The sequence below is a fragment of the Carassius gibelio genome, chromosome B4, assembly GCF_023724105.1.
Source record: "Carassius gibelio isolate Cgi1373 ecotype wild population from Czech Republic chromosome B4, carGib1.2-hapl.c, whole genome shotgun sequence".
NCBI lineage: Eukaryota > Metazoa > Chordata > Actinopteri > Cypriniformes > Cyprinidae > Carassius > Carassius gibelio.
This window is the reverse complement of record NC_068399.1, coordinates 1719810-1745038: the sequence shown is the minus strand read 5'-3', so window position 1 is coordinate 1745038 and position 25229 is coordinate 1719810. Positions and strand designations below refer to the sequence as shown.

Here is a 25229-nt window from a genome sequence, read left to right as displayed (position 1 = left end):
TTTTCAGATCGTATCAAATCATTTCGCAGCATTAGAAGCGCTTTGGCTGGAATTATGTTAACTTAGAGAATCGCAGGTTATGATGCAATCGTTAGCCTATTTTTACCAAAACTGCTTCTACGGGACCACCACGTAAGATACAAGGTAAAGGTGCCTTTTATACATATTCGTGTTTCTTTAGAAATAATTAATCGACAAATGGAGTCTTTAAATGCCTCAGATGTAAAGTTATTCACTGTCAAAGTGACGCCAAAATTAATGGGAGTCAATGGGAATGCTAACAGCAGGTGGGGGTCCGCTAGCCAATGGCGGCGCCCAGGGGTGCTTCAAAAAATATGAAACCCTGCCCCCCTGACTGCACTGCAATCTCAATTAGTTCTGACAGGGCTAGCCCTAACGTGCTTTCATCATCGTGAAGCTGCCTGCAGTGAAAACACCTGAGAAGCACTGTCCTCACACCCCACAAAGCCAAACAGGTCATTTGAGGTGAAACAGCATTTTTATACCAGAACTCACTTTTTTTTAACACTACAAACCCTGGTACCATATATAACACATGTACATTCATTTTGAAGACAATGATCATTGGACAAACTTAATTTAAAAAAGTATTTCACCAAGAATTAAAAATAAATTAGTACAGGCTGGCATGTTTTAATATGAGTCTTATTTTGTGTGTGAATTTTTATGCTCGTTTATGAACGTATGAACAGGACTTTTATTTTGGCCCGTCGGTGTGACGTCACAAGGCTGCGTCGCGCTCCAGCTTCTGTTGTGATTCAGCTGAAGAAAAGGTTTGTGTTTTCATCATTTAAACTGTTAAAATCGATGCAAACCGTATAGACATTTGTACAGTTCCAACAAAAAAGAACGGATAAAATATTCGTGGGTGTATGTATAACGCTTTATGCAACATTTATCATCGCTATTTTGTGCGAGTAAAGAGCATCAGAAAAGACGCGTCTCGTTTGGCTCCTGAAATCGAGAATGTCCGAATCAGTTGATTCGCCAAACGATTCACTTGACTCGCTCGACTCAGCGCTCGCTCGACTCCGAGGGCGTGACGTGACCGGTTTAATTCATCTGTCTGTGAGGATGAAACTGGCTCATTCCGTGATCTTGTTGAAGAAACAGATGGCCTTTTATTATGATTGAAACATAGCCAATAAATGTTGGGTTGATTTTAACCCTACTAATGTGACCCACAGTTTTATACTTCAACGAGTTTTTATTATTTATTACAAAAACTGAGAATCATTATCTCTTGAATATGCTGCTAATATCTTCATTTTACGTCCAAAATATAAACATAGGTTTATAAAAAAAAAAAAACCATCATGATGAATTAAGGTGTATATAATCTAATATTATGATGAATGAATGATATTTGTTAGGTCATTATGATTGTCCATTGTAAGATACAATATGTATAATAATAAGTTTGGCAATAATAATAATAATAATACAGTGGATAAAATTATCCACATATAATGTTTTTTACACTCAAAAACTGATAGACGTTATGAGGCTTACGATGAATCAGTTACAAAAATAAACACAAATCCAGACCTAATTGAAAGAACTAGCTGAAATAAGATTTATACCCATAGTGGGTGATAATATTGCATAATGATATTTATAAGCTGTTTTTGTGCCCTGGTCAATTTTAACACATTTTATGTCCCTGTAAACCCAGGCGGCAAGGAACTCGACCAGAAGTTGAAGTCGGGTGGGGGCTGCCATCTTTTAGCAGAACTTCACTTGCGTTAGCATTCCCATTGACTCCCATTCATTTTGACGTCACTTTGACAGCGAATAACTTTACATCTGAGGCGTTTAAAGACTCCGTTTGTCCATTATTTATTTCTAAAGATACACGACAATGTATAAAGGGCTCCATTACCTTCTATGTTACATTATGGCCCCGTAGAAACAGTTTTTGTAAAAAATAGGCTAACGATTGCGTCATAACCACTCGACTCTCTGTCGCATTACCGTACAGACAGGAGGAGAAGCTCGCAGGCAATTAACTTAATATGGCGTACTGGCGTTACATTTTAAAATACTATTGTTACGGTCCGCGATCTTTTGTGCTGTGTTTTTTTTTTCTCCATTTTCACTCTCATGCTCTCAGGTACCACCTTCCTTGGATTCTATTGGATATCTTTGCTGTCAATCATCGTTAACATCGTTTCCTTTGCCAATCATGCTCGCATCCAAGAGGTTTAAAAGGAGGACATCTGTGAAAGAGCGGGAAGGACATTTTCTGCTGTGACTATGGTGTGCGTTTGTCGTTTTGCTGATTTCTGATCTGATGTTTTCTCAGCTTATTGATGGTTTGGAAGACAAGGAAGGAGTGGAAGAGTTTAGTAAGTCACGTGACCTACATATCTGCACGTAGTGATTTTGGATGTATTAGAAACACTAGTTTAGTTGTGTGCGCTTGTTTTTGTATGTTTTGGCTTTAGTGCAGTTAGTGTAGTTTATGACGCTTTTGCGTTGAAGACTTTTCTTTTCTTTCTTTATTAGTTTAGGGGTTTGGGAAGTTAGTTAGTTAGTGGGGCTCATATTTCATTTTATGATTTAAGCGCCACTTTAACTTCCCTTCTCTCCTTTGTCTTGTCTGTTTAATTTGTTGTTCCTTGAGGGCAATAAATATTTCTTGTAGTGCAGTTGTGTCATGTATTCCATTGCCACCTCTTTCCCTGCCTCATTTCTTTAAAATGCAACTTAATGTTACCTCTTTTAACCCCTAGTAAAAACAATTTCATAAGAGACGTAACATTAAATGGGGGCTCTTCTGGGATTTTATATTTTATCACTTTTTTTTTCCCTGTTTAGGAAAGAGAAGTGGTCAAGTATGCCCTTTATATAATTTTGCATGTTGAGAGATGTTGGGGTGGTGGCAAAGGGAAGTGTTGGCAAAGGGAAGTGTTGATTTGAGTAGTTGTGAAATGTGGTAAAAGGCAGTGATTCGTAATGCACTTGAAACATGTTCAGTTTAGAAGAGTTTGTTAATAGTCCTTCGTTGGAACAGCTTAACTTATGTCGAAAACAGGATTTGTTTGCGATAGCTGATCACTTTAGTTTGACAGTCAATAGACAGAATCGTAAGGCTGATATAAAGAGTCGAATAATAGATAAATTAGTCGAGCTAAATGTCCTTCTGACATCAGGAGTTGTGACGGCTGAAAAGGCCGGAGTTTTAAGCCCTAGCGACGTGGCAGTGGCTTCTTTTAGCTTGGGGGAAGCAGACGTATGTAGTGGCGGAATTAACGTTGAAGTGGAGGTGGAGGCTGAAGCGGAAACGAAAGCTGGTTTGCCACCCTTTGATCCGTTATCTCCGGTTTCTTTGGGTTCCAGAGATGATGCGCGAATGAAAGTCCGCTTGGCTCGTCTCCATTATGAGGCACAGGAGCGTACTCAGAAACATCAAGCTGAGATTGATTTACGTTTACAGATACGGAAATATGAAATCGAGGCTGATACGCAGGTGAGGCTGCGCCAGCTTGAACTTGACGCTAAGGTTGCTAGAGAGCCTGTTGCACGGCCAGTTTCATCTCCTTTATCTGCTGTTTCTCCGGTGGTTGAGTCATCCCACTGTAAATTTGACGTGAGTAAGCACATTGCTCTTGTTCCTCAGTTCAGAGAATCAGAAATAGACTCCTATTTTAATGCCTTTGAGCGGATTGCTAATTCACTCCATTGGCCTAGTGAAGTTTGGTCATTGTTGCTTCAAAGTAAATTGGTAGGCAAGGCTTTGGAAGTTTATTCTACGTTATCTGTTGAAGATAGTCTTAAGTATGATTCTGTAAAGTCTGCCATACTTCGTGCATATGAGTTAGTACCTGAAGCTTATAGGCAAAAATTCAGAACTTGTAAGAAAACTTCTAGCCAGACGTTTGTGGAATTTGCTCGAGATAAAGGTACACTCTTTGATAAATGGTGTGCGGCAAACAAAGTAAATGATTTTGATTTGTTGCGTGAGCTAGTTTTACTAGAAGAGTTTAAAAATTGTTTGCCTGAGAAAGTGGTAGTTTACCTGAATGAACAAAAGGTAACTTCGATGTCATCTGCTGCTGTGCTAGCTGATGAGTTTATCTTAACTCACAAAAATGTTTTTGTACCTACACGTTCTGAAAATTTGAAACCGATTGTTGATGTTCCCAGTGTCCAGTTTGTGCACTCGAAAGTTAATTCACCGCGAACTAGAGAGGATCGCGAGTGTTTTTATTGTCATAAAAGAGGGCACATTGTTGTAGATTGTTCATTGCTGAAGCGAAAACAACAATTTCAATCGAAGTCAGTAGGGTTTGTGAAAACTCTTAATCCTGCTGTTGTTTTCTCTGGTGACAAAGTTGAAGAGACCTATCGACCGTTTCTTCTTAGAGGCCTGATTTCTCTTTCTGGAAATGCTGATGAGCAAAAGGAAATTACGATGCTTAGGGATACTGGTTCGATGCAATCTTTTGTCGTGGAGAATAAGTTGCAATTTTCTGATGTAACTTCATGTAGCTCCAGTGTAATTGTACAAGGTATTGAGATGGGATGTGTAAAAGTGCCTTTGCATAATGTGCATTTGCAAAGTGATCTGTGTACTGGGTTTGTTCGAGTGGCAGTTTGTACTTCGCTTCCTGTGAAAGGAGTGGATTTCATATTGGGAAATGACTTGGCTGGAGGGAAAGTTATGCCCTTGTTGGAGGTTTTGGATAAACCAGAAGTCAGTGTGATAAATGAGGTGGGTGAAACATACCCTCATGTTTTTCCCATGTGCGCGGTTACCCGTGCGCAGTTGCGAAGTTTAAAAGAAGTGGAGTTGAATGACACTTTTTTTCCTGCTGTAGTTAATGGAGAGAAAGAACTTATTTCTGACTTTCCTAAACAAAAGAAAATGGAAAAATCTCAAGAACTACTGACTGATTCAGATTCGTTGATTTTAAAAGTTTCACGAGAGAAGTTAATTTCTGCCCAAAAAGAGGATGAAAGTCTCACTACCGCTTTTAACTCCGTTGTCTCTTTTGATCTGACTAAGAATAAGCAGAATGCTTATTTTGTTGAAAATGGTTTGTTGCTTCGAAAATGGTGTGCATCACCAAAGCAAGATTTAGACTGGGATGTTTCTTATCAGATTGTGGTTCCTGTTTTATATCGACCACATGTGCTATGTTTGGCGCATGATCATCCACTGTCAGGACATCTTGGTGTTCGGAAAACTTATAGTCGGATCTTAAAGCATTTTTTTTGGCCCGGACTGAAAAAGGATGTAGTTTGCTATTGTCGTTCTTGTCACACATGTCAAGTTGTTGGAAAACCAAACCAGATTGTTCCACCTGTTCCATTGAAACCAATCCCTGTGCTAGGAGATCCGTTTGAACATGTACTAGTAGACTGTGTGGGCCCTTTCCCAAAAACGAAAAGTGGTAATCAATTTTTACTAACCGTGATGTGTTTATCTACTAGGTTTCCAGAGGCGATTCCTTTAAGAAAAATTACGGCACCGAGTGTTGTGAAAGCACTTGTGAGATTTTTCTCGATATTTGGGTTGCCTAAAATTGTACAAAGTGACCAGGGTACAAATTTTATGTCCAATGTATTTAATCAGGTAATGAAGACCCTAGCAATTACCCATCGCACGTCTAGTGCTTATCATCCGGAGAGTCAAGGTGCGCTGGAAAGATTTCACCAGACACTGAAATCTATGTTGCGAAAGTACTGTCTAGAGACAGGTAATGATTGGGATGAGGGAATACCTTTGTTGATGTTCGCTGTAAGAGAAAGTGTGCAGGAATCTCTTGGATTCAGCCCTGCTGAACTTGTATTTGGACACCAGGTACGTGGTCCTTTGAAGGTTTTGAAAGACAAAATTTTGGAGAATGATCTCAGTGCGAAAACAAATTTACTGGACTATGTGACAAAATTCAGAGAACGCTTGGATAAAGTTTGTTCGTTAGCTAAGGAATCTCTTGCTAAGGCACAACAAGGAATGAAACGTAACTTTGACAGGAAGGCCGTTATGCGTTCTTTTATGCCTGGAGATTCAGTTCTCGTATTTTTACCCATCCCCGGATCTTCACTTTCTGCTCGATTCTTTGGTCCTTATGAGGTAAAGGAGAAAATTAGTGAAACTAATTATGTGATCTGTACTCCTGACAGAAAACGGAAGACTCGTATCTGTCATGTGAACATGTTGAAACTTTATCATGTTCGAAAGTCACCCGAGGCAAACGTGGTTAAAGCTGTCGAATCTCCTGTTTTCTCCGTTGCAGCTGTGACTGAAATAACATCTGTACCTGATTTAAATCCTGAGGATGATGGAGTAATTTTTCGCAATCTTCCTCAAGTTACTGTGAGGTTGACTAACTCTGAAATTTTGAAAGATCTCAGCTCATATTTTAAAAATTTGGATGAACATCAGAAAAATGATCTTATTCAGCTTATTTCAGAGTTTAAATGTTTGTTTAAAGATGTGCCAACATTGACAAATGTTTTGCACCATGACATTGATGTTAAAGATGCTCGTCCGATTAAACAACATGCGTACAGAGTTAATCATGTGAAGCGTGCGGTAATGCGTCAGGAAGTTGACTATTTATTGGAGAATGGTCTTGCAAAACCAAGCTGTAGTCCGTGGAGTTCACCATGCATTTTAGTTCCAAAGCCGGATGGTTCTTTTAGATTCTGCACTGATTTTAGGAAAGTGAACGCAGTTACTGTGCCTGATAGTTATCCACTTCCTCGAATGGAGGACTGTGTTGATAATGTTGGTTTTGCACAGTTTGTAAGTAAGTTAGACATGTTAAAAGGCTACTGGCAAGTCCCGCTTACTTTTAAAGCTTCTGAAATCGCAGCTTTCGTTACCCCTGATTCATTTCTGCAGTATACTGCGATGGCTTTTGGACTTAGAAACGCACCGGCCACATTTCAAAGGCTCGTTAATAAGATTTTAATTGATGTGCCAAATTGTAGTGCCTATTTGGATGATTTGGTGGTTTATTCCAAAGAGTGGAGTGAACACATTAAGTCACTTCGAATGGTATTTGAGCGTTTGGCAAAAGCCTTATTAACTCTTAATTTAGCCAAGTGTGAATTTGGTCAAGCGACGGTGACTTATCTTGGGAAAGAGGTGGGGCATGGTCAAGTTCGACCAGTAGAAGCTAAAGTGAGGGCAGTTTCAGAATTCCCTGTTCCTAATACTCGACGAGAACTTCGAAGATTTTTGGGAATGGTTGGATACTATCGGAGTTTTTGTAGGAATTTTTCATCCGTTGTTAGTCCTCTTACTACTTTGTTAAGCCCTTCGAAGTCTTTTATGTGGAATGCTGAGTGTCAGTATGCTTTCGAAAGCGTGAAAGCGCTTTTGTGCAATTCACCTGTTCTTCAGGCTCCCAACTATGAACGTTCTTTTCAGCTTGAAGTAGATGCTAGTAATGTTGGAGCTGGAGCTGTTCTTCTGCAGGAAGACGAACAAGGAATAACCCATCCAGTGAGTTATTTTTCGCGAAAGTTTAACAAAAACCAGTTAAACTATTCTACGGTCGAGAAAGAAACTCTAGCTTTAATACTTGCTCTACAACATTTTGAAGTTTACCTTGGTTCTAGCATACTTCCAGTTGTTGTGTATTCCGATCATAGTCCACTAGTGTTTCTTTCTAAAATGTACAATCATAATCAAAGATTGACTCGTTGGTCTTTGTTGCTCCAGAGTTATAATATTGAGATAAGACATAAGAAGGGGGCTGATAATGTGTTCGCAGACACTCTTTCTAGAGTTTAAACTTTTTACAAAAGGTTTACTCTTAAGTGGGGGAGTGTTACGGTCCGCGATCTTTTGTGCTGTGTTTTTTTTTTCTCCATTTTCACTCTCATGCTCTCAGGTACCACCTTCCTTGGATTCTATTGGATATCTTTGCTGTCAATCATCGTTAACATCGTTTCCTTTGCCAATCATGCTCGCATCCAAGAGGTTTAAAAGGAGGACATCTGTGAAAGAGCGGGAAGGACATTTTCTGCTGTGACTATGGTGTGCGTTTGTCGTTTTGCTGATTTCTGATCTGATGTTTTCTCAGCTTATTGATGGTTTGGAAGACAAGGAAGGAGTGGAAGAGTTTAGTAAGTCACGTGACCTACATATCTGCACGTAGTGATTTTGGATGTATTAGAAACACTAGTTTAGTTGTGTGCGCTTGTTTTTGTATGTTTTGGCTTTAGTGCAGTTAGTGTAGTTTATGACGCTTTTGCGTTGAAGACTTTTCTTTTCTTTCTTTATTAGTTTAGGGGTTTGGGAAGTTAGTTAGTTAGTGGGGCTCATATTTCATTTTATGATTTAAGCGCCACTTTAACTTCCCTTCTCTCCTTTGTCTTGTCTGTTTAATTTGTTGTTCCTTGAGGGCAATAAATATTTCTTGTAGTGCAGTTGTGTCATGTATTCCATTGCCACCTCTTTCCCTGCCTCATTTCTTTAAAATGCAACTTAATGTTACCTCTTTTAACCCCTAGTAAAAACAATTTCATAAGAGACGTAACAACTATACAAAATAATTAATCAGATTACTTACTCCTGCTCACTCACAACAAAGAACTCCCCGCTCAAGCTCGCCATCTCTGCAAGATTAACGATGGCAGTTTGCACGCACAGCTACTAGAAGATTTACATCTGTCAGACAGGTTGCTGACGTCGTCAAGCTTAGTTTGAGTCTGCGCGTCAGAAACGGAAGTGCTAAAAAACGCTAAAAATGGGCTTCACTTGTCTCAATTGAGTTCCAGTGGGGTCGCTGTGTCCATTTATTTTACTGTCTATGTGTAAACTGGACTGTTGTTAGCGGTTTTGCCATTATGTGTGCAGGACCTCGCAGGTCACATCTGACCCTTCTGTGTTCACAAAATTATCTGTCAGTTAGAAAAACAATCTTGTTTTAGGAGAAATCTTCTCAGCCCCACTGGCAGATCATTTTACTTGTTTTATGCAAAGTTCACTTCATTTAGATTTTTTTTTTCCCTTGAAAACAAGACTTAATATGTTAAGTCATTTGGCTTGTCTAGTAAAAGTATCTTGATTTAACAATTGTAAGATATTTTGACTAGAAACCAGACAAAAATATTAAGTGTAAGATCGGCCATTTTTTGCAGTGCTCTGACTGAGTCCCTTGTTGAACTAATTCTGTTAATTATTCTCATCTTAAACAGGATAAAAGTGTCCTTCTGTGAAGCGACTGTGCCACCGTTATAAAGATGGCGTTTATTAAAGAGGAGATTGAAGATGTGAAGATTGAAGAAACATTCAGAGTCAAACAAGAAGAGACTGAGGAACAAATAGGTTGGTTCTGAAAGCTGAACATTTCTGAAGAATGTCTGTGTGTGTCATAATTAAAATGTTTTTATAAATCACATACTCTCTCGCTCACACACACTCACACACACACACACACAGTGCAGACACACACTCAGTGGGCCTCATTTATCAATCTAACATAGAAACGAGTGCAGATCTGTGCACAAATCAACTCACGAATTCACGTGTGATGCATGACACATTTGTATGCCCCCAGTCTGATCATACGAATAATCTTACGTTGATAAATGTGACGTCAGAAAACAATTATCATTTAAATATCACGCCCTTAAAAACACTCACTCACTCCTAGAGTTTATGACACGGAGAAACGAAGCCCAGCCAAAAACAGGAAGTAAACTCATGAAAGAGAAATTGATCTTACTCCACAAAAACACCCGTTAAGCTTATGAATGACAACAGTTAGGCTACATTAATTGTCATTTATATGTACATTGAAATACTGTTAACTATAAACATCCTATTTTAGAAGTGCTGTGATTGATCGGTCGCCGATCATAATCAGCCGATGATTGCTTTGGGATGTTTGATTGGTGCTCTCTATATAGACCGATCTAGAAAAGTAGACCAGATGACACAAACTCACAAGACTATTTTTTACGCGCTGCTAAAAATGGCTTCACCGGTCTGGCAGTTCTACACGTTGTGTGAAAACACAATACGTTTGCTGTTTGTAAATGTGTAGCAAGCACATTCACCGAGGTGGGAAGCACCCAAAGCATTTTAACACCACAAACCTCGTCAGACATTTAAAGGTTACTCGTGTGGATGATTATGAGCAGTTTTCAAAGTACGAGAGAGCAACTCCAGCGCCACTTACCCAGCTGTCGGTAACAGAGACGTTTCAAAGACAGCAGCCCTACTACACGGACAGGGAGGAAATAATGGAGTTCATCAGCCGCTGTCTATTGTGGAGGACGAGGGGTTCCTGTGACTTGTGTCCTACTCGGATTCACGTTACACCATGCCAGGGCAAAAATAGTTCATAGATGTTAATTAGTGAAAAATATGATTTCGCTACTTGCCCCATTTGAAGAGCTCACCCAACAGATCAACTGCATCGGCTGCAGATGTCATACCATCGACCAGAGCTTTAACTCGTCTTCTAGGGAGGACAGCAGAAATGGTAAATGGTAATTGGACTGCATTTATATAGTTCTTACAACAGACCACATGGCCATCCAAAGCGGCTTACAAATTGCCTCACATTCACCCATTCATTCACACACCGACTGCAGTGTCAGCCATTCAAGGCACATCCAGCTCGTCGGGAGCAGCTGGGGTTAGGTGTCTTGCTCAAGGACACCTCCACACTTGGTCAGGTGGAGCCGGGGATTGAACCACCAACCTTCCGGTTTGTAGACAACCTACATGAACCACTGAGCCACTGCCGCCAGACACTGACCATGGAGTAAAAGCTTCAAAAGCCACGTGGTGTGAAGCGATCCAGAACAGATTCTGTGACACTGAATCCGAGCATCTGATTAACATCCCTTCAGTCCTTGATCCCAGGTGAGAAAACTTCATTTATACATTCTTCCCAATCGTGAGTATGTGTTGTGCTGCGATAGAGCAAATTAAACATCGGGGAAAGGAGTATTGAAAACATTTAAATGAAGAACTGGAACATACATGTTTTTTATTATTCCAGCAGGCTCTTTAAATCATCTTGCAAGTATTCATAATTTCCCTTAAGTGATTGATAAAAGGAGCTAATACTGAAATGAAAACCGTGTGGTGTTATACCTTGGGCTAGTATTTCCTTATTCAAATTAGTTAAAAAAATAAACTTGCTGTAAAAAATAAGCATATATATACTTTGGGAGTATGCTAGGCAACAAGAGCCAAACATAACCTTCCAAATGCATTAAATCATAGAACTCTTCTTACTTTATTTATTTTTTTCTCATAATTTCTCTGTGCTGTTGCATATTTTGTTTCTAAAATTAGATCAACCGTAACCCATTCACTGAAGTATTTCTGATTATGTTTTTTGATCAATTCATATTCAGGTTAAATAAATTTATGTTTTGTTTTGTTGTTGTTAAAAGAGTGCAGGGACAGATTTTTCCCTGATGCACTCAATCCCCAGATTCGTGAGCTGCCTTCTGATGTCCTGGCTCCTGGACTGGAGCAACCGGATGCTGAGGCGAACCCCCGGAGTACCACGAACTGGCTCCTTGCATCTTATGTGTCCTGAGTTGTTGGATGGAGATCAGGAACATCAGCTCAGTATCACTGCAGTTGAAACTATCAGAGCCAGTTATCACACAAAATGGAAAACCTCTTGATTTTTGGCAGAACAATAAAAGCTGCTATGTTTTAAGGTGATATGTTGCACATGTTGCTTGCCAATAAATACAGTTGTATATTCACGAAATTCCTCTTCTTGTAATTTCATTAATTAATATTAGGGATGCACCACTATTAGATTAAATCAATTAAAGATATAAACAAAAACTTGTCACAAAAACAAGTGTAGCGTTGTTACACAGTGTGTTTCTTTTTTTCCTCTTGTTTATCTGTTAATTATATTGTAGCCTATTGTAGGCCTATATTTGATGTGATCCTTTTTATTTTCATTGAAGTGCTGCAGGTGCATGATGCAAGGATTGAATCCTTGTGGTCTGCTATTCACACAGATAAAAAGAGAAATGCATTCTAATCTTACTGGTTAAATGGAAATGAATAAATGCTGTCATTCTACAATCCTCCACCGTACTTACTATGATGTGCGCAAGTTCAGGTAACTCAAAATCTTATATACACAAGCTGAGACCAGATGTGAGATATCATTGTAGTCGCCGCTCATGTTCCTTTTATGTTGTACCTTGTTTCGTAAATGAGGACTATTGTGATGTCAAAGCTGCACTGATGATTTTATCAATAAAATTGTTTTATAATTTACATGACCTACATGCTACATGACCGTTCTCATCACAGAGCTAGTAACATTGCTGTTCTTAAAGCAAATAAACTTACAGCTCGGCACACATCAGGTGATCATTCTGCTGATCTGTCACCTCTTATTTAGCCCTTGGCCCGACTTTGCTTTTCTAGGACCAAAGGAGTGCCCTTGGGGCTTGTGTCAAGGCATACTATTGTTGTCACAACCAATGCCTTCGGATTGGTCTAGGGCTCTGTATGTAAGAGGAATGCTGCCTCTGGCTCCTGAACAGGATCTCGTCTGCAGTGGCATATAAATTGCCTTGAGTTCACGATGGCTTCTGGGTAAGCATGTGCTCATTTGGATGGACAACACTGCAATGTTTGCATACAACAACCATCAAGTGGTTATATAATCATGCCACATTTATTTGGGAAGCTCAGTTAGACCTGGTTGCCTCCCAAGAGTCCTCCATCGCCAGATGTTTAATGCCCTACCTGAGACCCCCTTGGCCCGGATGATGGTTGTGCCCTACAGGCCCACCTGGACCTGGTCCTCTGAGCTGCTATTCCTTGTGACAGCCTTTCCCTGGAAAATCCTCCTAAGGAAGGACCTTTTTTTCACTTCCAGAGAGTCCCCCAAACAGTGAATCCTGGCTGAGCTACTTCAGCACCCTGTGTTTAATTAACGTTAATTCAATAATGTAATTCAGACCAAATAGATAAGCTGTAGGCTATCGGTGCTTACATGATAATGGCTAACGTTAGCTACATTGTTAGCCAAACCAACCAACTAACTTAGACAATACAAAGATACTAATTTAATAGGTAACTTAACACAGACAAAGTGAATTAGACATGTAGTGTACACATACCTTTTATTATTTCTTCGCCTCGCTGGATGAACAGTCGTGGACTCTGGTGGTGATGAGGTTCGAAGCACATACAACCCACGTGCTGGGTCAAAACGATATAAGTTGTGTTAATGGATTTTGACCCAACGCATGAGTTGCACAAAATGACCCAAATTACATATAAATAACCCATAATGGGTAAAGCATTTTATAAGGTAAGTTTGGTGAGATGCCTCGCTCTGTTCTCAGATAACCGGGGTTATGCAAGTAACCAAACGTTCTCTTTCAAACAATGACTCTGTATCTCAATATAGGAATGGTATAGCCAACATATAAGCTTACATATAATTAGCTGAGGTATGGTATGCATATTTGGCGTGCTGTCCGGGGAAGTGCTCTAAGCTCAGGAAAGGCCCGAACCTAGAGTACCTCCCTTCCCCGTCTTTTATAAAGTGAACTCAAAGTGAGGAGATGGGGAGGAGAAGGGATGCTGATAAACCGTCAATGGATAGAGGTAAGTCAGCGATATTTTTACTATGGGATTGATTACTTGATCATGGTCCACCTGTGTTGATTAGGCTAAGTATCTGACGCGCTTCTCCCAAATTTTGTTAATAAAACATAATTTCACGAGTTCACGCTTACATATAATTAGCTGATGTATGGTATGCATGTTTGGCGTGCTGTCCGGGGAAGGGCTCCGAGCTCGGGAATAGCCCGAACCTAGAGTACCCCCCAAAAAGTAAATAAACAAGAGGACAGCTGCCAGTTTAAAGAACGGAGCACACCCATCGAACAGGTAAGCCTTTTATTTTTGTATAAAACTTGCGACACCGGATGGGTAGTCTCTCCAGGCATCAGAGGGAAAATTAAGATTGTTTTATCTGAGAAGCACCCATTGGTGTTCGGCGAAAGCTTAATTTGCGGTATTGGATGGGTACGTCTTGCTATCAGAGGGAAAATTGTTTTAGCTGCGATGTACTCGTTGGTGTTCGATAGGCACGCGTCACTGACTGAAAGGAAAAAAATATATATATATTTGTTTTTATATATTTTGGTGGCCGATGAGGGTTTGGTGGGCTTTCTTTAAGTGAAATTGATTTGTTCTGATATAGCTTTGTTACGCTTCTGAAGACCATCTTCCAAGAGTTTGGATCTGCTGCTTGGAGAGGCCATTTTGGGCTGCTGAAGTTGCTGCCCCGACGCGAAAGGAATAGGTGGAGAAATTGTTTGCTGAGATACCCGATAATTGCAGGACGCATCTGAGGTGTTTTTAGAACCAGAAACGAGTGACTGTTTTTTTAGAGTCGTCGATGAATAGTGGTTCGTGCAGGGATTTTGCCTGGGAATTCCTAAGGTGTTGGAATGCCAGGATGGATTGGTAAAGCTGGATTGGGGAGGGGAGATTGAAAATATCTATAAAATGACCTTTCTTGGCTTGGTCTGTTTTGCTTTGTTTGATTAGAAAAGCGATCTTTTCGTCATCGAGTGCAGTTAGGTCTGATATGGTAGGGTTGATTTTCAGATTGAAACTTGACGAGATCGTAAGCTTCGAGCACCTAAGAAAACCGAAAAAAGCTAGAATGAACATGGCGTCGAGCGTGTGGGCAATGCTGAGGGGTTGGTAATTTGTGCAGAGGGTGTGGATACATTTTGTGAGGATATCTACGGTTATGGGTTTTCTATTGTCTGGATGGGTGGGCTGTGATCGCTGGATCCCTTTAATTAAGGAGATTTGCGAATTGTTTATTTCGAGTGAGGGAGCGCCGGTCATCAGTTTGTGCAAAAACTGAATGACATAGCGGGCAACCCGGCAGTAGGATTCAGGGCGCGGCCCAGGCTTGCTAAATGTGGCTTGATAGGGAGCTAGGCCTTGCGGCGGAGGATGGTGGAGTGCTGTGAGGCGTATTTCGAGGTACTCCTTTCTTTTTTTCCTTTCTTTGGGATTGGGGTTGACTGGGGAGAAATGTTAGTAGTTTGTAAGTTTGAGTACAAGTTGTACAGTTCAGACTTACTCAACTTGATTGAATGTATGATATCAGTTTTGGACAGGGCTTGCCTCAGGTTCGACATTGTCCATTTTTCAATTGGCGGAATCGTAGGCCTGGCCGAGCGGTAGGAGGACGAGGGGGAGGGGGCCGAGGTTCTTGCCGGAGGCGGCGAGGGTAGGCATCTTACCGCGCCCGCGGGTTGTAGCTTGGGACTTTATTTGGTTGCCACGCCGGGTATGGGGTGGCCTTAGAGCCGGCTGGCTGCGGTGATGGGACCGGAGAAGAACTAGATGGGTCTTCGGACGAGGACATGGTTTTGGTACATGGTGCTATTCATGCGGCCAAAATTCCCTTGAACAATGGCCACAGAATAGCCACACCCCTTGTTGAATGAGTCCTTAATCCTGCTTGGGAATGAAGACCCATAAATGTTATGGGCCAATTAAATCACCTCCACCATCCAATGGGAAAGGTGCTGTGAGGAGCGAGGCTGAGCCCAAGTAGAAGTGTAACAAATTTGTACCCCCTGTAAATAAAACCTGAGATATTACCTGTGTGCAGGATTGATGCACATGGAGGAAGGGACTAGTAGATTAATTTTAGATCACCTGTTTGGATGCAGGTGGTGAGCCACTGACTGCTTGACCATGGGAGGGTTAGAAAGCCCAAGCCCTTCCATTTCACTCACATCAAGCCATGAGTATCCGTTGACAGGCATGTGAGAAGGAATCCTTTTCCCATCATAGCTGTCACATTTAACTCCTGGATGCCCTAGGCCAAGTGATGCCAGGCTTAGATGCCAGAAACCTCCATTACAATCTACCACCATCGCCGCTTTGCACACTCACATGGCTGGATGCTTGTGCTGCAGACAGGATAGTGTCATCCTCCTCATCATCATGCTGCTCTTGGAGGAGGTGAAATAACATTTCCTCATCCTCCTCCTCGTCTCCCTCCACCTCATCACCTTCTGCAAGCAGCGGTTGGTTGAAAAAGCAAAGTAAACTCAGGAGACTCTGTGTGTGTGTGTGGGGGGGGGGGGGTTATGGATTCAAAGAAAGATTCTGTGAGGGAGAGGGTTCGACCCCCTTTGTCGAATGAGGGACAGAAGATAGAACGGGATCGTCTTTAGAAGGTGGAGCCACCTGAAGCCTTCTTTCCAAGATAGTGGCCGGCATTACATGACAGTGTGCACAACTCTTCACATCTGCTAGCGCGGCCTGAGTGTGCTTAACACCAATGCGCTTAACTCCAATGGACATGATACACTTTGGAAGCAAATCACTGCCAATAGATCATAAATCCACAAGCTGCCAGACAAGAGCATAAAGGGACATCCTTCCCTTTCTCCGCTGCAACCTCGGACCCTGACTTAGCTTGCCTTAACGTGTTAGTTGCAAAAAACTCTGGAACGAGTAGAGAAATCTGCAACAGACTTTAACTGCACTTTGTTCAGCAACAGGCCCGCTGCTCTACTCCCTCTACACATATATATGACTGTGCCTTCTAACACCTCCACTTCTGTCATCAAGTTCGCGGATGATACAGTGGTCATGGGCCTCATCTCCAACAACAATGAGGTTGCCTACCTTGATGAGCAGTGCTATAGAAGGTATATGTATATTGACTATGAGTGGATGTCATCGTGGTATGGAAACGGCTCAGCCCAGCATTGTAAAACCCTGCAAAGAATGGTATACTCAGCTGAGCACATCTCCAGAACTGATCTCCCTCTCTGCAAAACATCCACACCAGGAGCTAGGGCTGTTAAAGTCCTCAAAGACTCCACCCACCCTGGAAATCCACTGTTTTATCTGCTACAGTCAGGCAAACGCTTCCGTAGTAGAGGTCTTCACAGTGCACCCGAGACCCGTCAACCCAGGACCCGGACAGGTTCGGGTCTATATTTTAAATGATCAGCTGGGTCGAGTTCGAATCTATTACTTCAAGTCCTGGGTCTGTTTAACATTGTGTGTAATACCCGTGCGATCGGAGTCATCGACTCAGAGAAAACCCGGCCGCGATCAGACATTGCTTGTGTTTTTTGTAACTTGCAACTTGTAAAATTAGGAAGAGAAAAGTATAAGCCAAAGAAAAAAAAAGTGATCTTTCTCTCTTTCTGCCGTTTGAAGCAGAGTGCGCAGACTCAGAGTTAATGTACGTTAATGCAGAGTAAGTGCACACACGGTAATAATGCTTGCAGATTTGACACATTCATATTTAATATATTTCAAATCAGCAACACAATCTGAGGTGAACGGTCACATGAATGTTTTCTATGGCGCTCAAATTGCGTTAAAAAAGCATATTTTAGGTTGATACAGCTAGCACGCATGTGCAGTCTTGAGCGCGTGTCATATTTCTATGGCAACCAGTGAGGGACACAATGACTTCGACCGCCAAACCGCGCTTTACATTTTCTCCCATTTTTAATAATATAAATGAACAAGTGTAATCTTAAAGTTTGCTCTCTCGAGCAGAGAGCACAGAGATGTTAGCAAATAAATAACGTCAGCGGCCATGGCACTGAACAAGCAATCGTTATTATAGTTCAAAAGGGCAAACAGTCAAAGTTATTATGCGAGTTGTATTTGTCATCCGTCACTGTGACATCAAGTAGACTTTTGAAGCTGAAATTCAGCTTGAAATTCAGTGGATTCAGCTTGGAATAATGAGAGGAATAACACGGATAACTTTCTTGTCGGAGGATTTTAATGCATCACAGGCAGTCAGGAAGGAAGAGACTACGGCTCTTAGACAAAAAGTTGTATTTTCGCAACAAGTTTATTGACTTAATTTAAGGTGGAATATGTGTCAAGTCACCTTTATTTATGTAGCGCTTTAAACAAAATACATTGCGTCAAAGCAACTGAACAACATTCATTAGGAAAACATTGTCAATAATGCAAAATCATAGCCAGTTATAGGCAGTTCATCATTGAATTCAGTGATGTCACCTCCGTTCAGTTTAAATAGTGTCTGTGCATTTATTTATTAATAAAAGTGTAACCAACTTTAGAGTCAGGTAGTGTAGGGTTACCCAATAACATTCTGCACACTGAACTTTTTTATGTAGTAGTTTAATATATTGTGCATACTTCATTATTTGTATTTAATTTGTTATTTTTTTGTATATTTCATAATTTGTATTTCATTTTTTTTGCATGGCCTAAAAAGAGTATGCCATATAACTTGTATGTAACAAATAAAATCTTGAATCTTGAAACTTGAATCTACTTTGACTGTACGTTTTTGAACTGAAGCAGGACAAAACAGGTGCTAAAGGAAAGTCTTCATGGGGAAGAGAACAAGTATGCTGTTTTCAGGGTCACAGCCATATATATTTGTAGGGGGTGGGATCCTTGTCATGAGGTGTGATTGGTATATCCTTCGGACAGATGTGGTTTCACTGGTGCTTCAACTTTAAAAAACATTTGTATTTAAAGATCAGCAACAAAAACTGCTTTTAAAAACAGACACAAGTCCACTGCCCCTGCCAGAGAGTCTAGGGAAGTAAAAAAAAGAGCAATCTGACAAGTTCAGAGAAGGGGCTTTTCTTTTTTTCTTACAGCATAGTACCATTGTAATAGAAACAGTGTTAATTTTATAGCATTGGGTTAACATGTATTTGTTTTCAAAAATCTTTTCACTGTAGACCCGATGCCACTGAAAGAAGAGAGTCAAGAACTGAGTGAAATGGAAGAAGAATATCATGATTTCATAAATGGGAAAAAATCTGCAAAGACTGACAAGACGTCCTCAGGAAAAACATCCAAGAGGAAATCGTACAGGTTTTGCACCTGCCATCAGTGTGGAAAGAGTTTCAGTCAAAAACCAAACCTTAAAATCCACATGAGAACTCACACAGGAGAGAAACCTTATACCTGTCAACGATGTGGAAAGAGTTTTAGTCAAAAAGCCAACCTTAAAAGCCACATGAGAATTCACACTGGAGAGAAGCGTTTCACCTGCCAACAGTGTGGAAACAGTTTCATTCAAAAAGGGAACCTTAAAAAACACATGGGTATCCACACCGGAGAGAAGCCATTCACGTGTGATCAGTGTGGAAAGTGTTTCACACATAAAGACATGCTTAATTCCCACATGAGGGTTCACTCAAAAGAGGACTGTTTTTTGTGTCAACAGTGTGGAAGAAGTTTCGCTCATAAAGTAAGCTTCAAGACTCACATGAGAGTTCACACCGGAGAGGAGCCTTACGCATGCTCTCAGTGTGGAAAGAGCTTCAGATATAAACCATCTCTTGATTCCCACGTGAGAATTCACACTGGAGAAAACCCTCACACCTGCACACTGTGTGGGAAGAGCTTCTCACGAAACACATCTCTTAAGACTCACATGGACATTCACACTGGAGAGAAGCCATTCACATGTGATCAGTGTGGAAAGAGTTTCAGACGTAAAGTAACCCTTAATGAACACGTGAAGATTCACTGTAGGAGATAACCCTTTTAGATAAAGTAATATTAGAAGCTATTATCCAGCATACCAGAGCAAATTGCAGAGGTTATGAGGAACAAAGGTCAACACTGTAAATATCGTCTCGTATTGTTTTTGCCCATAAAAGCTTTTAAAACCTGATATGCTTATCACTGTTTTTAGTATATCATCTACAAATACTAAAGCAGCAAACTGTGCAGAACACAAAATTTATGTCACTGCCAAAACTTTTGGCCATGACTATCTACATCTTGATGACTGTGTTAAAGAGTTCTTCTCACATTAACCCAAACTAGTGTGTTATTCATTATACCTGTGTTTAACCGTCCCACCATTATCTTTTTCAAAGATGCAAAAAGAACAGGTTAAATTATATCATATGAACTTGCTTCACAAAAACTAGAAAAGAATGTCCAGTTAAAATATTTTTGTTTAGAAATGAGTGAAGGGTAAGTTTAAGCAGGGTGTTATTTTAACTGGAAAATTTCGGAAGTGAAGTCATGGCTGCAAGTACTTGATTTGTGCTATGTACATTTTACATTTGTTTATACGCATCTCTTCCAGCTGCACTGAAAGCAGAGAGGTGCACAGGTCCGATTTTGTAAATCCGCACCCGTCCCGACCCGCTTAAAATAGAACCGACACCCGACCCGCAATCAAATCAGTTAAGCCAATCACATTAGACACACTTTTTTTCGAATTTTATTGCCATGTCATACAGAAGTTATTCATGGAAAACTCTTTTTAAAAGATATTCGTTTTTTATACGTTATCTTAATTTTGATCAATGTTTTATCAATCAATTGCCCGTATTTAATAAATAAGAAGCAAATATATAGCAGACAATGTAGCTAATAACCTTAGTGTAATTGACAGAATTACAAAAAAATATTTTGCTACCTAAAATTTTTCTATTTTGTGTCACGCATGCATGCATGTCTATTTCCCGCATATAAAATATAAAACGCATGTGGACTGATATTTTTCATATGTCTGGACTCCTTTATTAATGGAGTAGCTACCTATATAAACAGACGTTTCAATATATTGGTATTAAATGCATTTTCTGAGAATTTATATTACATGTTTTTACTGCAAATGTCGAAATAAGTGCTCTTTGTTCCATCAGCGCTTGAGTCACTGATCACATTAGAATAAAATATCTCATAATAAAATACAAAATTGACTGATTTATGAATGTATATGCATAGTTCTCATCCGTTGGAAATACAGATAAACGCTTTCATTTGTTGTATTTTTGATCCTGAAAGAAAACAGAACAACAATAGAGCGAATCATACCACCGTCTGAGGTTGTGCTTCAAGTCGAACGCACCCATTTATTAATCGTTCACAGCTGAGCATCGCGAGAGGCGGATCTGCGCCAGAGCGTGCATGTAAATGAGCTGCACAAAGTCAATTTCAGATGCAATAAAATAAAAATAAAAAAAACCCTGGATAGCCTAGATTAGGCCAATATTCACAAATGTGTTAGCTATGGAATTAAATATCTGATATTCCGATTGTCAAATACATGCAAGTGGAAGTGTATTGTTGTTTAAACAACTCTATAACGATCGCGTTAGCTGAGCTTATGCGCAATATAATTTTATGACCCAAATTTTTAAATAGGCTTAAATCAAACACATTTTAATTCAGATTCTATATATATATATATATATATATATATATATATATATAAACTGAAAAAAAAAAACAACAGCTGGCTGGTCTTTTACGTCTGTTAACTAATGACTCATGCGTGTGCTCGCGTGGATGTGATTTTTTAAAAGTGGAACAAAGGCCTATTTTTACGTTTGCACGTGACTGTTTTAAACCCGTGTTTAGACCAGTGTTTCCCCTGTGTCCGACCCGCACCCGTATCCGACACAGTTGGATATTTTTCACCCGTTTCAGCCAAATTTGCGGGTCACCCGAACCCGTGCAGGACTCTAACTGAAAGCACTTGCACTTGCGCCTGATGCTTAACACTGAACAACAGGTCTTGAAAGATGCTGTAGCACAAAGTCTGGCCCTGAAATGCTGAAATGTAGTGCTCTTAAGTGGATATTCATGATTTAAAAAAAAGAAAAACATTAAATTTGCTGGTGAAAATGGCCACTTAATGATGAAACATCTTAATTTTCCTAAAGGTCCCATGACATGAATTATTTCCTTTTCTTTAAATGCTTTTAATTGATTCCTTAGGTATACTTATATTGTTGATTTATGGAAGTGTGGAAGTGTTGATTTATATAATTATTTTTTTCCCATCACATGTAAGGGTGCAGTGATGAGCATTGAGTAGACAGAGTCTGTTTATCGCGTGAATGCAGTGATCTCGTCATTATTGCAACACGTTTTCTCTCACAAAATGCTTTCACCACAACTAACAGTAAACATTATTTATTATAGTAAAACTGTAGTAACCCATGGTTTTTTGGCGTGTTGACTACCATTTGTATAACCACAGATTTACTACAAATACCATGGTTAAACTATGGTTAATTTAGCAAAACCATGGTTAATTTGTGGTTACCATGGTTTAACTATAGTAACCATGGTTTTTTGGTTTTATTTGTAGTATTATTTGTCTATTTCCCGCATATAAAATATAAAACGCATGTGGACTGATATTTTTCATATGTCTGGACTCCTTTATTAATGGAGTAGCTACCTATATAAACAGACGTTTCAATATATTGGTATTAAATGCATTTTCTGAGAATTTATATTACATGTTTTTACTGCAAATGTCGAAATAAGTGCTCTTTGTTCCATCAGCGCTTGAGTCACTGATCACATTAGAATAAAATATCTCATAATAAAATACAAAATTGACTGATTTATGAATGTATATGCATAGTTCTCATCCGTTGGAAATACAGATAAACGCTTTCATTTGTTGTATTTTTGATCCTGAAAGAAAACAGAACAACAATAGAGCGAATCATACCACCGTCTGAGGTTGTGCTTCAAGTCGAACGCACCCATTTATTAATCGTTCACAGCTGAGCATCGCGAGAGGCGGATCTGCGCCAGAGCGTGCATGTAAATGAGCTGCACAAAGTCAATTTCAGATGCAATAAAATAAAAATAAAAAAAACCCTGGATAGCCTAGATTAGGCCAATATTCACAAATGTGTTAGCTATGGAATTAAATATCTGATATTCCGATTGTCAAATACATGCAAGTGGAAGTGTATTGTTGTTTAAACAACTCTATAACGATCGCGTTAGCTGAGCTTATGCGCAATATAATTTTATGACCCAAATTTTTAAATAGGCTTAAATCAAACACATTTTAATTCAGATTCTATATATATATATATATATATATATATATATATATATAAACTGAAAAAAAAAAACAACAGCTGGCTGGTCTTTTACGTCTGTTAACTAATGACTCATGCGTGTGCTCGCGTGGATGTGATTTTTTAAAAGTGGAACAAAGGCCTATTTTTACGTTTGCACGTGACTGTTTTAAACCCGTGTTTAGACCAGTGTTTCCCCTGTGTCCGACCCGCACCCGTATCCGACACAGTTGGATATTTTTCACCCGTTTCAGCCAAATTTGCGGGTCACCCGAACCCGTGCAGGACTCTAACTGAAAGCACTTGCACTTGCGCCTGATGCTTAACACTGAACAACAGGTCTTGAAAGATGCTGTAGCACAAAGTCTGGCCCTGAAATGCTGAAATGTAGTGCTCTTAAGTGGATATTCATGATTTAAAAAAAAGAAAAACATTAAATTTGCTGGTGAAAATGGCCACTTAATGATGAAACATCTTAATTTTCCTAAAGGTCCCATGACATGAATTATTTCCTTTTCTTTAAATGCTTTTAATTGATTCCTTAGGTATACTTATATTGTTGATTTATGGAAGTGTGGAAGTGTTGATTTATATAATTATTTTTTTCCCATCACATGTAAGGGTGCAGTGATGAGCATTGAGTAGACAGAGTCTGTTTATCGCGTGAATGCAGTGATCTCGTCATTATTGCAACACGTTTTCTCTCACAAAATGCTTTCACCACAACTAACAGTAAACATTATTTATTATAGTAAAACTGTAGTAACCCATGGTTTTTTGGCGTGTTGACTACCATTTGTATAACCACAGATTTACTACAAATACCATGGTTAAACTATGGTTAATTTAGCAAAACCATGGTTAATTTGTGGTTACCATGGTTTAACTATAGTAACCATGGTTTTTTGGTTTTATTTGTAGTAAAACCACGGTTCATTTTCATAAGGGCTGAACAAAAAATAGATTAATAAATGGACAGCGACTCCTAAGTACCACTTACAGTACAGCTACGTGCAATTGATTAACATGCATTTTGGGAAACGCATGTGAAACATTAAGGAGCGATCATAAAATTACTCGTAGAAATTTTTGTACCCAAAAATACACATGGACCGGCTTTACCGTGCAGGATCACAACCTCCACCCGCATCACAGGGGCATCTTTGCCCACCATCGTCGCGTGGACACCCCGAAACCTGGGGGGACGCCGGGCGAACTGAATCGCGTAGCCGAGCCTGAGTGTCCGGATGAGCCAGCGGGAAGGCCTTGGGAGCTCCAGCCAGGCTCCCAAAATCCGAACCAGCGGGGTCAAGGGGACTACAGGCATACCCACGGTGGGGCAGCGTGGTGGAGCAGACAGCCCCGGCATGGGAGAAATAGCGTCCCTTGAACCAGCACATTAAGAGCTCATTAACACGAAACCCAGAATATGCACACCAATAACAGTATTAAGTGACTCAATTCATCATTAAAACATGTCATTCACCGATATTGATCAAAATATTGACTTAATCTCTTATATTTAAACACTTTACTTCAGAGCTCATTTACAACATACCTGTCTCGCTCAATCCCATTCTTTTCTAAGCTTTGGGAGTTAGGCTGAGACGTGATAGGCTGGAAGTACAGCGGTGAATGATGTACTTCCGGTGAAATCTAAGGATGCTGGATTACTTCCGCCGATTGTAGAGTGCTATGCTATACCTAATAACTAATATTGTCTTCTATACTATTTGGCTATACTACAGGAAGTTAGTCAAAAACAGACAAAAAGCCTCCACTCATATTGTTGATACTTATTTGCTTGATTATATTAAATAAACACATATATAAAATGACATCTAAACGTATGAAAGTATCTTTTCAAAGACAGGAGGACAGCACCTCTAGCCACCACTGCTGTGTGCTGCAGAGCACAGCATCTGCTAAATTTAACACTTTTCTAAGTTTCCACACGTTTCCTAAAAACAAGGAAATACAGAAGAGGTTTGTAGTTAATATAAAAGAGACCATTTTACAGTTACAAACCAGACAAGAGTATGTAGCCAACATTTCCAAAGTACAGATCTAATCGAGCCGAATAATGGAACTTCCCTGTTGCTTTTTCATTGGAACACCTTCAGTCTTCCAGCCCCACGGACTGGAGTTTGGGAAAGGTTAGAGTGACCAAACACAGACACACTGCATACCGAAGCTCCCTCTATGGATGTGGAATATTCTGCTGCCCTGGATTTGTCCCTGGACCACAATAAAGATCAAATAGCGAGGCTGCAAAAACAAATTGAGGAGATAACCATCAGCACCAAGTTCTGTTTGGAGTGGTTTGCTGCCTCCGATGATGACATTAGGTTTTACACAAAGTAAGCAGACTCAGA

The 25229-nt window shown here is 39.9% G+C and overlaps 1 protein-coding gene across 1 annotated transcript; it reads left to right on the top strand.

Annotated features, from left to right (window-relative positions):
* The first annotated feature begins 741 nt into the window (after positions 1-741).
* LOC127956045 (gastrula zinc finger protein XlCGF8.2DB-like) lies at positions 742-20660 on the top strand. The gene is made up of 3 exons (XM_052553799.1): positions 742-794; positions 9184-9313; positions 18736-20660. The coding sequence occupies exons 2-3, from the start codon at positions 9229-9231 to the stop codon at positions 19542-19544; spliced, it is 894 nt and encodes a 297-aa protein (XP_052409759.1). The 5' UTR covers positions 742-794; positions 9184-9228; the 3' UTR covers positions 19545-20660.
* Positions 20661-25229: the final 4569 nt, after the last annotated feature.

Excerpts from the sequence above, each read along its gene's own strand:
- LOC127956045 (XM_052553799.1), top strand. The coding sequence starts at position 9,229 with ATGGCGTTTATTAAAGAGGAGATTGAAGATGTGAAGATTGAAGAAACA. Across the intron at positions 9,314-18,735 it reads AGAGACTGAGGAACAAATAG|ACCCGATGCCACTGAAAGAA; the intron begins GTTGGTTCTGAA and ends TTTTCACTGTAG.